The 15,899-nt window shown below is 45.1% G+C and overlaps 1 protein-coding gene across 1 annotated transcript; it reads right to left on the reverse strand.

The window, feature by feature from the left end:
* Positions 1-374: 374 nt before the first annotated feature.
* LOC104614727 (cytochrome P450 20A1) lies at positions 375-15,646 on the reverse strand. Its single transcript, XM_010294168.1, is given in 13 exon segments — positions 375-728; positions 898-987; positions 2,911-2,975; positions 3,619-3,730; positions 4,608-4,728; positions 6,098-6,152; positions 6,550-6,665; positions 8,330-8,408; positions 9,102-9,269; positions 9,944-10,089; positions 15,117-15,283; positions 15,370-15,419; positions 15,527-15,646. Coding segments are annotated over 13 exon segments (1,440 nt in total). The 3' UTR covers positions 375-577.
* Between the last annotated feature and the right edge of the window lie 253 nt (positions 15,647-15,899).

The raw sequence follows: 15,899 nt of genomic DNA on the forward strand, positions 1-15,899 counted from the left end.
CCCGCCCCACTTTATTTCTCTCTTACACACACTCACACATACTTCTCACAAGATGTATCTGCTCTTCTTGACAGCTATAGCTATAGCTCAAAGGAATGAAAGACACTTTGAATAAAAATACCTATATATAGAGAAAGGCTTTGTCCTTGTGTCTCCAAGGTCTAATCTAGCTGGGATCCATGAAGAAGCATTCCACCGGATAAGAGAGGCACTCTTACCCAGCTCTGGCTGCTGTTGGAAAGGAGCTGGGTTAACCAGAGGTCTGGTCTTTGGCTAGCTGGCACCCAACAGTTCATACATACACCACTGCAAGGTTTTGTTGCTTCCTTTGCAATGGTTTGGCCAGAGATCCAAAAGCAAATGTAAAAAAGGCATAAAGATTAAATCTACTTTAATATGACTATTAGTTGAGTTAGAAAAAGTACCCAAGAGAGGTATGTGGTTAAGAACGTGGAAGGTAACAAAATCTGGATGTAAAATTCCTTGGCTGAGTCAGTGTGGCACCAGCATGATTCCTCCTAAGACCCTTGCTCAAAACTTCACTGCTGGCGCTTTTAGCCCCTTCTTTTGCTTGCTCTTAGCTTCTCTTAGACACCATTATCCAGGCTTCCTCCTTTGGTGAGGTTACCAGCTCATATTTGGTCTCCATGACTTGTCCTTTCACTGGGTGGAAATACAGCTTCCTTACCAGGACACTCAGCAGAACTGTAGCCACCATATATGCAAACCTGGGGGAAGAAGCAGGAGAAAAGAATAAAAACCTTGCTGTGATGTAACTCTGCCAAAGGACATCTGCCAGCTTGGACAGATTGTCTCAGCAGTAACAGGAAGAGGCTGAAAGCACCCTTTCTCCTGTCTGCCACAGAGACACACAACGACCTCCTTCCCTATGCTCACCTCAACTCCGGGCACTCCTGGCTTCCTGAAAAACCCAACAAGGAGAGGTTTTTCATGGCTGATTCCTCACTGAATCTCTCTGGGTCAAACCTATGGAAGACAAAATACCCTGAGGCTTTCTGTGCGGGCACAGGATTCTTTCCCCGGACACATTTGTGCATATACACATAAGAAACTGGCAACGAAATACAGAATCCCACTAATTTGCTCTCTCTAAATCATGCTGGTTAATTCCACGCAATGGAATTTTATTGCTAAACGAAGGCAATTGTGCATCCACTCCATCTACGTTCCCAGCTGGTCAGCTGTGTCCCAGCTTGGTCAAAATGCTGATAAACTGAGTTAGTGTGACACAGGGCTAGAACTAATATGCATTACCTCTCAGCAGTGGGTATTTAGCTTGAGTACACAGCTGAGCTGATGCTGCTACCCCCTATTCCCTTCTATTCCCCTCCAGGGCACACGCAACCTGATTTGTCTCCCTTTCTCTCTCCCCCTGTGCCCCTTCCTCTCTCACCTCCAAAAATATTTCCCTTTTCTCCTTGCCCCTCACCCTTCTCTTCAAGCAGCTGGTGTGTGTATGTGTATGTACCGGGGGAGGAAAGCTGGTGACTCATTCAAGTGAGAAAAGTGGTTTCCAGCATTAGGATGGTGGATGCTGTGAGAAAACTATTATCCAGGGCTGGCACGAGTTAAAACAAGATTCCTATAATCAACTAACCACAGGGAAACTAATAAAATATCATTAAATTTAAATATTAAAAAACAAACAAACAAACAAACAGGAAATTTGATGGATGGAAGGCAGTTCACTTGCACTTTCTGCTACATATTTCTGCTTATACTTCAAGCCTTTGGCTCCCTGCCTAAACATCCAAGCTCTGCTTCTACCAATACGAAAATGCATGTGGGTGCTGACCCTCAGTAAAAGCAGCATCAAACTTACATTCCCCCTGAACTGAAGTAGCAAATTACAGATGCTGTAATAGGAAAGAAAATGCAGCTGCCTAGCAAAGAAATAGGGAGGGCAAACAGCCATGCATGGTGTTTTTGTACACTAGGTAGGTGAAAGGATCACAAAGAGCTGATCTCCTATCTCTGTCACAGAAATACACATTTATCTCAGGCTAAACCTCAACCTCCTTCTCCTTGGAATAAACACACTGTGTTCACAGCAGTCCTCACTGTGCATCCCATGAGGCCTCAGCAACCCCTTGCTAAACACAGCGCATGTCCTACTCTAGTGGGCAATCCCCGCCAAGATGCTCATAGATTGGTGCATCAATGCGTGCCCCTTTTGTAAGCGCTACACTTGCGGGAGAGGACAAGTGCTGTTCTAAAGGCTCTACTCTTTCTCCTAAATCTCAGCTGTCTGTTCTCTCTGTCTAGAATAACTGACCGATATTTTTTCCCAGCCCAAGTGAAATAAGTGAGACACAGGCTAACATTTGCCACCTGGAGGCCACAGGAAGCTACAGCAATTTTCTTCTTTAACCTCCAAAATACCGGCATGGATCCAGTTTTGTTTTCACAGATAGAAGTAATGAGGTAGCATTTTCCTTCCCCCTGGAAAAACAAAACTTCACACTTACATTTCCTCCCTTGCATCATTGTTTCATGATGACAACCAATTATTAAAGAGCCATTCAAATCACTGCTTCTCTCTCACAGAAAACCTTAAAAAGAATTTACCAGCATTTGCCAGGGAAGCTCTGTGTGTGTGTACATGCGCACGTGTGTGTGTGTGCAAAAAAAATTGTTATTAAACTCTAACACATACACACATGCAGACTGGAGCATGGGAGGATCATGACTTGAATTGCCCCAAAATCCCACCCATAGAGACAAACAAACCAAGACCTTCATAAATTGATTTTCTCACACATTCCCTTTCATCTCCAAAATCTGCTAAGACAGGCCCTGCAACCAAACAGGGTGTGCTGTAAGATCTAAATAATATTAATTTAAAAAAGCAAAGGAATTAGTTGCAATGAAAGTCTTGATTCTACATACTTGTATGGTGATGGCCATGATGAACTATCCTGCAGCATCACACCAAGAGCATAAAGCACAAGTGTCTGCAAAGAAATTTAGGGGATGTATGTCAGAGCAGAAAGAAACACATAATTAAAGACACCTTTGGACAGCCCTGCTAGATGACGATTATTCTGTAGACTATTCATACTTATTAGGTGGATTAAAAAGATAATATCTTACATTCATCTACAGATTACCATAATCCATGCCCCGATGTTAGGATTTTAACTTCTAAGGCTCATGCTGCAACTGCTGGTGGTTAGAGAGGGCCTGAGCCCGTTCCTCTGTATGGACTGTATGTCTGTATGGACTACTTTATTCTCTGCAATGGAAGGTACCACTCTATGTGGGAAATATGGGTGATATGATCAGGCCTGAAATCATGCTCTTTTATGCACAACTGAGCCCATAAGCCCCTTCAAAAGATGATTCATCCCTGGTGGATCCAGAACTGGAAGCAAATCTGCTCTGCAAGAGAACATGAATTCCCAGAGCCTCTCCTGCAGAGGAACTGCAGGGCAAACTTTGAGCTAAATTGTGCTTTCAGATGACAGAGCAGCTGCTCAGGTTCAACAGTATCAGAAGAAATGGTCTTCCTGCCACACCTCTCCACGGGAAGAAGAGGAAACAGCAAATTCCTCTCCAGGAAAGGAGAGTGGCCTAGTGCTCCCAGTAGTGCCCTACCTCTTTGGGGATAGTATGTTGATCAACTCTGCCCTCCAGCTCCTGCAGCTGTGCAGCAATGGGAGTAAGCTTTGCGGTTCGCACTGTCTCACACAGGACTTGCCGACAGTATCTGCAACCAGTAAGACTTCGTTAGTTTAACCCTCCCAGAGAGACGCTTGTCCACGTCCTTGTGGCAGCAAAGAGAGCTGAGTCACCTGCTGCATGTAGGGTCACAGTCTGCTCCTGGAGCTGTCTCAAGCCATACTGAAGCATTTCATTTTTTTTTTCTGGCAAGGAGTCCCAGCATCTTTGCAAGGAGCATTAAATCTCATCATTGGCTTTTATCGATAATGAGACACATTAACCTCTCTTCACCATACTTTTCCCAGATTTTAAACCAAACTAACTCTGCTAAAAAGCATAAACACACTAGCCCTTTTCCTGGACCTCTCACCCATACAAGAAGCAGCAAGAAACCCATACACTCAATACGCCCTTACTGAGAGTCTAACATTAGTCCAAATCCAAAATGCACCCAGTGGCACAAACAGATGCACAAAAAACAAAGGCACACTGTTGACCAGTCATCATCCTAGTTCTGTGGCCCTTTGAAAAGAAGATTATTCTATGGTTTCGCTCTAAATATGTCTAACAAGAATCCAACCATTAAAATGACTGATTACCTCTACTTTTGAAAAACTAGGACAGAAACCAAACAAGACAGCAAACAAATTTTGGCCTGGCAGCCAGGGCACTGATTCTGTGCTCTCCTCTGCCAATGAACCTAAAGGTTTTCCTATAGAGAGCCTGAAGAAAGCAGCTTGGTCGCCATGTCTGGAGCCCTACCCTATAGTTTGATCACTTCCAGAAAAAAGAAGGGAGCAGCTTTTGGATGCCTTCTCTTGGCCCAGTATAGGCTGGGCATCAGGCTGCAGCACATGAAGCACACTTCCCTGTCCCCACCACATAACATAACCTTCCTCTGCAGTTCCTCCCACGGGACCAACCTGAGCTGCTCGATTTTCTCATGTGTAATTGGTCCCTTCCCCAGAATGCGGTCCATCTCCTTGCAGAGATTCTGCTGAACATCATCTGAGGTTGTCAGGAAATAGACTGCCCAGGTACACACTGGGGAAGAAATGAAGAACCCAGAAAATTTAATCCTTTACAAACTGCATTCAGTTTTCCTACTTCCTGTATTTGCAACATTACTTTTTAACCCAGAAGAGGGTGACTTCTGTTCACAGCAGGCTGTACTGGTTGTATATTCAGTGGCAGGAGTAGAGGCTGAACTCCTGTGTAACAAGAGACCCTGAAAGCTAAAATTCTCTTTCCAATGTTATGAGGAGCTTCGGAAGCTGTACAGGAGACTGAACCACTCAGCATCACTGCTCTGGGGATGGGACCACACAGCCCAGCAAACCCTGGAGAACCAGGGTTATTAGACCAACCATGCAAATGAAAGGCTGGCTTGTCCAAAACATCAGAAAATTCCCTTATTTAGGGGGCTTCCCCAGCACATCTCAGGTGAGTGCTCCAGACAGCTGATGTCTGGGGCTCCTGATAGAGAGAGCAACAAGAACAGTACAGCTCTCTGCAGCAGGCTGGCCAGCACTTGTCTCCTCTATATCCATTTTGTGAGGTACTCAAGAGATATTTTCAATAGCAGAGTGAAAAAGAAGCCTTGCATAAGAAATAAGTGTGTAGGATGCAGTTTCCCTAAAGCTATAAGGAAATGTTTCTACCACTCCAAATTGTCTATTAATGAGAACTATCTGGAATCCCTGAGGAGTCAAGCCCCTTAAAATGACAGTCTTCCTGGAGTACCTGGAGAGGATATTCTCTGGGGAGAGTATTATCACAGTTGCCAAATTTACTTTCCACATTCTTTAACATCCAGCTGCACTTGGGAGGTTTTCTTTGGAGTCCCAGCCCCCCCGGGTTTTATGATACCCCTATCATAAAAGATTTTACACAGCTCTGGTTTCTATTTTCATTTGGTTGTGGGTTTTTTTTCCATAATCTTTTCACAAATCCCAAAGTAGCTCCTTTGAAAGTCTTCCATACATGGAACACACCTATCCTCCAGAAATTCAAAGTGGCCAGTAAGATTCCAGCGCTAAGCTCTAATTTTCTTCCCAGGTGCCAGAACCTATTTTACAACTTGATCTTTGTGGCTTACATCTTTTGGTGCTTCTCCATCAAATTTAGCACCAGTTGGCTGGAGTTAGAGTGCAAGTGAAAAGCAATGGGAAGGAATTCTAAGGTTCACCAAAAGACTGGGAAGGTTGTCAAACACAGCTTAGTTTCAACTCACTAGCTATGAGGCTGTGTCGAGAGTCCACTGTAAAATTAGCTTCTTCTATACATCTGTAGCTCAGGAGAAACAGAAGAAGGAATATAATTTTTTATTAGTCTAGAGTAAGTCTCATGTCATCACACACAGTTTGAGACAGCTGAGTGTACAGATGGAAAGTTACCTACAATCTGTACTTACAGTTAGCAGTGATTACGCATCCTGCCAAGGAGAAAATCATTGTGTCTTCCAGAATCTAGGAAATAAAATCTACTTCAGAGAATGAAGTTCATAAGACTGTAAAGATAGAAAAAGAAGTGGCACATTGTCCTTTTGAGTGCATGAAATCCCTCTAGTGCAAAGAGTAGGAAATACATCTAGCAAACATAGACTGAACTTTCTACAGAGCTTCCACTGGAATGGCACGAGATGTGTTTAATACTAACATACTTCTGGTTTATAAAAATAGCAATGAAGCAGTGGCAATGAAGCAGTACCGAAGGCTAATGCAATCAAACACTGTAGGAATGGAGAAATGCTGCTTTAGTAAGAAATCTGACCTAAGATGCAAAAACTTCATCAAAGGCTACAATGTAATGAGCTTGTAATAGCAAAAGTCCATTGCTGTGTAATAACATAACAGCTGCACAGACCTGCTGGTCACTGAGGCTTCCCTGCAGCAAGGTGTCTATAAAGACGTGCCTGTTGAATGATCTGCCTCGGCGCTCCTTTGTAACTTTCCTTAAGGTGGATTCCATCTCCCTCAGAGCTTTGGAAGCGAAGAGAAATGTTTATTTTAAAACCTGGTCATCCTGAGGGCTGCAGAGAAGCAAATCCATCTCCCCAAGCAGATTTTCAGACCAGCTGTCCCTGCTGGGCTCACTTACGGAAGCAGCCTCTGTTACATATTACTGTCAATTTGGAAGGCAGTATCACCAATTTAGTTGAAAATGCAGGAACCAAATAAGACAGGTTGCCTATAAAAAGCCACCCTTTACAGGTATAACCGAGACATGTACTCTATGAGCTGGAATCACATAAGGGGAAGTCAAATAACAGTTAGTGTTGAACCATCAAATAATACGTTTAATCAGCCCCCATAAAAAACATTCGAGCCAGAAAACACTAGTTGCATGGCCTGTAGAGTTACTACTAAAGCGTTACAGCACCTCCAGCCACTGATGGCGTCCCTCTTGCCAGGGGTTCTACAAGCATGGTGCAAGAGGATGGCTCTGTGCTGAAGAGTCTGCTTAGACAGAGAGTGGAAGGTGAGGGATACATGGAAGGGTTTTGGCACACAGAGAGTCCACACATCTGAAGATAATTGGGTGCCTAAATCCTGGTGGCTGTTGTGGGAAGTCGGGGAAGCTAGGGACCTAGATGCCATTGGCTGTCTGATTTAAATGACCTACTCAAGACTATCCAGGAAACATGGAGCTGAAGTTGGATCTGAAACTCAATTTACCAAGGCCCAATTCAGCCTCTTCGTCTTAGAACTACCCTTCCTCCCTCCTCTCTACACATGAAGGCCAGCAACACTTAAACACCAAGGCTCACTATCTGGAGCTTCTGAAATTGTGTCCTAATGCACCATCCTACTACAACTCAGGAACAGTACTGAATAAGTGCCCATGGGGGAAGCCCATTTTAATGAGGCAGGAGCTGTCTGCACGTTCCGAAACCCACAGAACCAGCAACATAAGGAAGGAAACACTGGGTTTGGAGGATTTACAAGCAAATCCTTAGTTCTAGATACAAGCTACTTTTAACATCTTACCAATCAATACTGAAAGGCTTTAATTATTAACAACAAAAAAGACAGGACAACTGCAAAATAAAATAACTTACTTTGAAATATATGAGAAGTAAAAGCACTACCATTACAGACCTGAAAATTATGTTACCTTGTAATAGCACATCAGAGGCTATCACGTGGAAGGTATCCATCAAAGCAGCACCACTGTACTTGTGACTTCTAGACTATGAGTGACTGTCTGGCAGCGCATTCACCAAATGGTGCATCATAAGAATGGCCATACAGGCCAAATCAAGTGGCTCCATCTGTCTCCACCTAGTACAGTTGCCTGCCTCCAAGAGAGGTCAAAAGCAGACACTAGGGAACAGAACAGGAAGGGAGCAAGCACAAGATACTTCCCAGGATCCCCTATCAGCCTCCAGACTGGACAGATCCTAGAACTAGACCTGGAACTAGAGTTCTAGTACTACAAACTTCTTGTGCAATGGCAGGCTTGTCACCCAACTCCAAAACAATCTTATGCAAGAATAAGGAGGACTCATCTGGTAGCTTATGTCACTAGGATCAATTCTGCAGAAAAGCAGAATCAACTACGCAAATTAAGTGCTTCCATACGCTAGTTAACTCTAAGTATTGATCAGAGTGGGAAGAAGACTGTGATTTTGGAAGGAACCTACCATCTTCATAGAGCTTCTTCCTAGTCATGTTTTTGTCAAGGGAACCATCCAAGAAACCTTTCCCAATCTCCGACCAGATCTGAAAGGACAAAGATAAGAGCACCATCACTCACCACAGGCTGAGACCCTTCTGTTCTTCCCTATTCAGGAAAATGAAAACACCAAATAAAATTAAGATTTCCTGTGAATACAGAACTGGTCTCCTCTTTCGGACATCATGTCCCATTTCAGATATCATATCTATGATAGCTGAAACTGAGTTGAAATTAAACAACTGTAATTACAACTGTAGGGGAAAAGACACGGGAATCTTGAATGGGAGATGGAACTGTTTCTTTCCCACCCTATGACCAGCAGATTTAACATACCCAGATGTGGACACAGCTTGAGACCCCCTGAGACTTTCCTTTCTCTACAATGTCACAGAGCCTTCAGAAGATCTTTGAAAAGGAGAAGTTCCACTGGCATTCCCAGTAGAGTTTAACTGACTTAAGTACCAAACACCTCTCAACTGCCATTGGATACGGGTTCCTGATCCCCACAGATCCTTTAGAAACACCTTAGACTATTGACAGCAGGATCAGCAGTAGGGTCTTTCTGATAGTTTCAGCGTAGGACTATTAAGGCAGAGCCCTCAAGCTCTTAAGCTTAATGTTAGCTTAATGTTAAAGTCTCAGCAGTAGCTTGTACTAAACTGTACACAGACGAAAGCTATGTGGTGTTGGCATGGAAAAATATAATAGGAGATTCGCTTGCTCTTCGTGATACTTACTGCATCATGGTGCCTGCGGAATCGGATGACTTCCCGGTCATCTTCAAAGCTGCTGCCCATAGCTGTCTGTGTGACAGACTTCATGGCAAATCCCAGCATGTGCTGGGAGAGTGGCACGTGTTGTGCCTCAGGGAGGGAGAGCCATTTGGCTAGCAACTCTTCTGACAGCTTGAAAGGGAAGGAACCATTAGTTGGCAGTAATATCAGCAGCCTATTTACCAAACATACCCTGGAGACATTCCCACCCAGTTCCTAAGGCAGACCACACTTTCATGGCTATGGCATGAAGCTACGCTCTTTCCAGGATTTCCTTCTATTGTTAACTTAAACAGTAAATTTTAGCCTCAAATATTCTGCCTCTTCCCAAGGTTTTTCCCCAACAAGGCAGGCCTGTCCTCCTCTCTTGTTCCCTCTGTCACAAAAGAAACCTTAAAACCTTTAATACTAGTAGCTCCAGACTGGGAAAACAGATCATATTCTGGCTGCTGGACCAAGACAACAGAATAGTTCTTCACCTGTTTGTGGTCTCAATAGCTGGGTCCTTGCTCCTTCCTCCTGTCCTAGGAAATAAACCTAGAATCCAGATGCTCCAGTATCTTTAACTGCATCTGTCATCTTGGCATAAAAGCCACCAAGCTCAGCCCTTCCCCCTAACCCACTGGAGCTAAGAGATACCAAATATTCACACCGTGCTTGAACGGGCAGAGGCTGTTCACTGTCTCAGGTACTTATAGTTCCAGCACTAATTTGAATGGAGCTCCTTTATCCTAGTGATCATTCTCACTAAACTTTCCCTTGTGAGTCACACAGGGCTTCTCTGCTGTATAAAGGCAGTTACGCACCTTCTGGATGAGAGAAAAGTTACTTTGCAAGGACTTGGTCACACCACTTTCATACAGCTTTCTCCTCATGTGGCTCTCTCCTGTATCCCCATTCAGGCTGGATTGGTACCTCAAGAGGGACTTCAGCATTGTCTCAAATGGATCCACTGAAAGTAAATAAAGGAAACACCATTTGAAAGGCAGGCAGTCACACCACACAAGGATGATGAAAACAGCAATCTCTTTAACTGGGTGCTGCTACTTTTGGGCAGTGAGCAAGGCATGGCTTCTTCCCCCAGGAGCAGTCTCTTTGGGGTGTCAAACTTCTCTTGCTCAGTGTAGGCTGGGACCTCATAAGGTCTCTCCCCCCTGCAGAGGTTGCCTGCTGGCTCTACCAAGTAACTCCTTAGTAATTACGCCTTGGAAGCTTGTTCCCAGCTTGCCAGTTCCCAGCTGGCTGTGTCCCAATGTCCCACCATTGACTTGATGACAACAGTGAGCATGGCATACTCCTTCTCCTTTCTCCTCCAGCCTGCTCTTGCAGCCCCTCTAGCGCATTCCCCCTTGACATCTGGTGCACTCTCCTGCCCTGACCATGGCTATGCCTCAAGATGTACCAGCTTTCATGAGAGACTTAGCCAGAGCTTGCTCTCTGCAATCCTTACTTTGCTTCACAGACCCAGCAAACCTCATATGACACCCTACTACTCCTGCATGATGTCTCTTGCATGCATTCAGTTCCCTGCTGATGAGCTCTTCCCAAATTAACATCTACTTGTCTCAGCCAGGGCTGCCTCCAGCAGAGAAGCTCTTACAGAAAACAGTACCCCACTAAGCTACAGAATGCTTTGTACTTCTAATCGCCTTACTTTCCATCTTCCTTCTGCACAGACACTTGCAACACTGTACAAACTAGGCAAAAACACGTATCTCCCATACCCATGGCTCACTTCAGTTAGATTTTTAACTCTGAATTTCACCACCAGGGGCCTCTACTTAATACACCTGCTAAAGTATATTAGGTGTCAATGCAAAACTGTGCAATAAAGCATGGTATATGCTTCTCCCTTTCTGTAAACTTTTCTATGGGTCTTGCAGAACCAGCAAAATCTTTAAGGAACTATTTGGAAGCAGCAATCAGGGGGTTTTCAAGAGGGACATTTTCACTGTTTTATCACAGTCTGTTACTTCTCCCAGATGGAGAGTGAAACCTCTGAGGCATCAGAAAACATCAAGGCTGGGCTAGACACATATGACTTTACCAACTGTAGATGTACATAGGATTCCCAGCAGAGATCGGGGCCTCATTATGCTAACTGGACAAACATACAAGACAATTTCCACCTGCAGAGGACTTACTACCTAACACCACCAAAGCAGCTAATGACACCAAAGGCATGAATATGGTAAACTTTCTTAAATGCTTTTCTCTCACATCGTTTCTCTTCCAATGTTTTTAAGCTCTGCATCTCACCCTCTTCCCACATTGAATGACAAGGAGTACGTGCATGTGTCTTTTGGCAGAACAGATGGTACCTGCAGCTCTCCACGTGGAGCAGGCTGTTATGTGACTCTAGCTGCAGCTCCTTCAAGGTACTTTGCTATGAAGTGGCTGCTGCTATTCATGCCACAATTCCCTACTGACTGGCCCTGGCAGAGATAGGCACAGTACTGGGGTAGCCAGAAAGACACATGGCTGGTGGTAAAAGCCCACACAGCAAATGTGGCAAGCAGAGGCATTTGGAAAGGCCAGAGGATGCTTAGCACCATCACCTGCAGAAAACTGCAAAGTTCTCCTGGTGCGCATGAAAGAGAACTACTGGATCAGCCATGGGCTCCATTTTTTTCTCCCCTGTCCCTAGTGCAAACTGGCAGTCCCATGCCACTGATACACTCACTGTTGTGAACTCAGGACTGCAGAGCCCAAGCTGCCCTTTGCTGAGGGCGGGCCCTGCCTCGCAGTATTTGGGAAATGGCTATTCTCCACAGCTAGAGGAGGCTAGTGACTCCACAAGGCACAAACCACCTCTTGGAGATGGAGCTCTGTCCTGCCAGCACTTCTACGGACTTCTTCCTTTGTCCTTGTCTTGAAAGCATCTCTGGGGTTACATTTTCAGTCCTCTTAGTGAAGCACATCCAAATTTCAACTGTTCCTTCCAATTACAAGGAAATCTCCCTCATCCCAAGAACGTGGACATCATTGTAAGTAAGTATGGAGAAAAGATCTAACTCTGGATAGTCAAGACAGAGACCAAGTAGAACTGAACACGAGAGATGGAAAGGACTTCTGAAGCTGCACAGTACAAATGCACACAGAACAGCAATAAAGCTGTCCTGCTCAAACAGGCCAGGACCCATAGCTCCATCTTCAGCATTCAATGTGCTTCAAGTTCATTGTCCCAACCCAAAAGGCAACAACAACTCAAGGGAGTTTTCCAAGTGGGTCTCTGAACACGCTGCTCTTGGCAATCCTGAACTAGTCCACCTTCTTCATAGGCCTGGACTGCTTCCCCAGAGCCTCTCATGGGAATCACCAGTATCAGCAGCAAAATTTTACTTCTTTTGAATTCTCCCTGCAAATTAATCTCAACCAAGCTTTAAGAGGCCATGAAAACATACCAACTTCAAACACTGCTTTTAGTATGAGGAAAAAGAGTCTCCTAGCACTGGGAACGTGTTAGTAACTATGAATGCAGTCAGTCCAACTTTCAAGGCTCTCGTGAGAGACACGCTATCAGCATCTCTCTCTCTCTTTCTCCCCCGAAGAAGTTGGGCCAAACCTGTGACACATACATGAGATGAGAGGAACCTTTCTATGCTACTTGGAGCCAAACCCTACACCTCAAACTTGGAAACCAACAAGCGGGCATCTATGAAGCGCAGCTCTGGTCTTAGATACCCCACCAGACTGAGAAGAAATCGCATGGCAACGGTTTTCAGGTGGGGCTGGTGAGTCAAGAGCTGGATATAACCTCGTCCACAGTGGGGTGTCTCCTGCCCCACAGCACTGTGTGCACAGGAGAAATACAGGCAAGGCCAGGTCTCCAACAAAACTGCAAACTGCCCAGAGGCAGTTGGTAGCTGAGAGCTACACCACCTATTCCCACTCACCAGGAAACGGTACAGGAACTGTTTTGCTACAGCCACTCAGCTACTACATGTTGTTTATACCTCAAAGCTCCAAGAAAAGCAAACAGTAAGATTCCTCACCTCTGATAAGGTTTGAGCACTTCTGACAAGCATCAGTGGTAAAAGGAAAGCAGTGATACAGCTAACATCACTGCTTTTTCAGGTCTGAGTTCAGTACAGATCATGAGAAACCTCCTTCTTAAGCCTGCTGCTGCCACCTTTAAAAAGATCCCCCTGATAAGCTCTTCCTTCTGCTGGGCTGAACACACTCTCCCTGGCTCCTCCTGCATGACAGGCTCCCCACTCCTCTGAAAGCACCAGCAGCCTTTCTTTGCACTCGCTTTATTCAAAATTATGCCCGAGTGCAGAGGTCAGAGCCATACGCAGGATTCCAGGTCTGGCTCATGTTCATCTTGTGCAATAGCCTAGATGCTTTCCTCTCTAAACAGAAAATACATGACTCTGTGCACCCTTTTCTTTTTTTGCATGGCCATGTCATGCTGCAGGCAATTAATACAGCCTGCTCTTCCTCCCCCCCTTCCTGTTTCTGCTACCCCAGCCCTCAGGGGTACCCATCTCCTTGCTCCGACACTCTGCTTCACTGTGTTGACAAGGGGGCCCAGCGTGATGCCATCAGGGCAGACCGCTAACATAGGTGGTACTATTCCACTTCCCCGACACAGAATTTCTCTTCCCCAACACAATCCAGCCTCACTTCTTCTTTCATTTCTCATATCCCATCACTTCCAGCTTCAGGGATGACCCAGGCAGTGTCCAAGCAAATGCTGAACTGAAACCCTGACAGAAATGCAGTTCTATCACTTTCCTTGTCTAATTATCAAAGAAGTATGGCATGTGTTTCCTACTTATCCCCATCCTCAAAAAATACGTTTAGCCCTTGGCATAGCAGGATGCCACACTAGTCTGTAACTGCCTGGGTCACATTTCCTGCATTGAAGTCCAGGCACTGTATTTTTTTTTCTCTAGTATTTGAGTACTCCCAAAATTCAGTACTTTTCTGAGAGCCTGACGGCTCAGGGACCTGCCACCACTTCTCTGAGCTTTGAGAAAGTGACTGTCTGCTCAATTTCCCCCCAAAACACTGGAGTGCATTCAGATCTTTCAGGGCGAGTTTCCACCTTCTGGAGTGCCATTACTATCGACTGTGTCTTGCTGACCTTCGTTAACTCCCACTCCTTTCCCAGACCGTCATCAATTTTTTTGAGCCTGTCATGCAACTGCACAAGAAGCCTACCCATCATGACCCCAGCATAAAGTGATACTGAGATATCTGCCTGTGCCTAAAGACAGCCTACAGTATCAGGTCAGAGGTGTGCAACCAGCACCTCATTCAATCTTGTTAGATGAAAACTGGAAAAACAAGAGGTTAAATGCAAACATCAACTGAGCTAACTCATCGTCTGTCACCACCTTAGGAAGCAAAATACCCACCTAAGAGGCTTACACCATAAACTAATATATCATCCCAGGACTAAGAGGGTCAACTCAGCTACCAGCACCACTGACCACTTCCAAGTGTGGAAGATCATTAGAGCTTTCTAGCACAAAATTCTATGTGCCAAAGAAAAACAAAAGTTAAAAAACTTCTTTATATAGTACTTTAAAAACCTCCACACTGAACCACAACAAGGCAGCTATCACAAAATAGCACAGTTCTCTTCAGACTTAAGTTAGCAAATTTCTCCCTCTTAAAATGTATTTCAAGCTGCCTTTACAATGTATGTCAAGTTGCTACAGGATCTTCACCCTGCTGTTCCAAGTGGCTAACAAACATGATGCTTGCCATAAACATTTACCTGTAGGGAGACGGTAAAAGACACAAGCATACTAATTTCTTGATGGTCATTGGTCAGCAGCAACTCTTGGTCACTGATATTCAAGTCCAATAAGCAGAACCAAAGACATACCCGAACCACCATGTCAGCTGCTAACCAAGTCTCACTTTCTTTCTACTTCGAATGAAACCCCAGCTTCCTCTGACATAGGATGCCCAGCAAGGCCAGAAGGAACAAAGGGACTCAAGGACAAAGCAAAGGACACTTACACAACCGGTTGGGGTTAATATGTTGTTTCAGGAGATCAATTGAGCCAAGGCTGACAACAAGACGCCTTCCAAACCAGAAAGAGACCAGCGGGCCATATTTCTCATGAAGGTTCACCAGGAACTCATGCAAACTGCTGCTGGCAAAGATATCTGGCAGGTTGCCATCCCTGAGGAACACAAAATGGGTATTTGGTGATAACAGCATCCAATGGAAAGGCTGAACTTGACTGATGTGAAGATAGAAAGCACTTACTTTTCATCTGTTGGAGCCAGCCCAGGGATACCTGATGCTTGCCTAGATGCCTAGAGAGCAAAAGGAAATGCATCAACCTCCCTGAACTTAAGATTTTATAGATGCCCCACAGCTTTCCAGCAGGAGAGCTGGATTGTCCACATCAATACTGCTGCACTACTTATAAACATTAAACAAAAGCGGATAAGACACGTCTTCAAGCCTCAAACCTGCTAAGGCTTACGAAGCTGATCAACTGTGTGTGCCCGGTCCCACTGGCTAAACCAGGATTATTCATCTGGTTAGATGAAAGATTCCTACACAAAGATTTAAAGGGTCAGGTTTGCAATGTAGACCTTGCACCCAGATTTTGCCCTGGAGATCTGCACACGTGCGAAACTGCAAGGTGGGGAGAGACAGCCTTTCTCAGAGGGATTCACCAGGGCGTGTAGAACACGAGGTGCCAAAGCGTGCAGGCAGGGCCGCCCCGCTGCTGGGGAGGGCCGGCCGGGCGGGAACGCCCTGCACAACAAGCGCTGCCGCTGGCGCCA

This window comes from Phaethon lepturus, unplaced genomic scaffold, assembly GCF_000687285.1.
Source record: "Phaethon lepturus isolate BGI_N335 unplaced genomic scaffold, ASM68728v1 scaffold41939, whole genome shotgun sequence".
NCBI lineage: Eukaryota > Metazoa > Chordata > Aves > Phaethontiformes > Phaethontidae > Phaethon > Phaethon lepturus.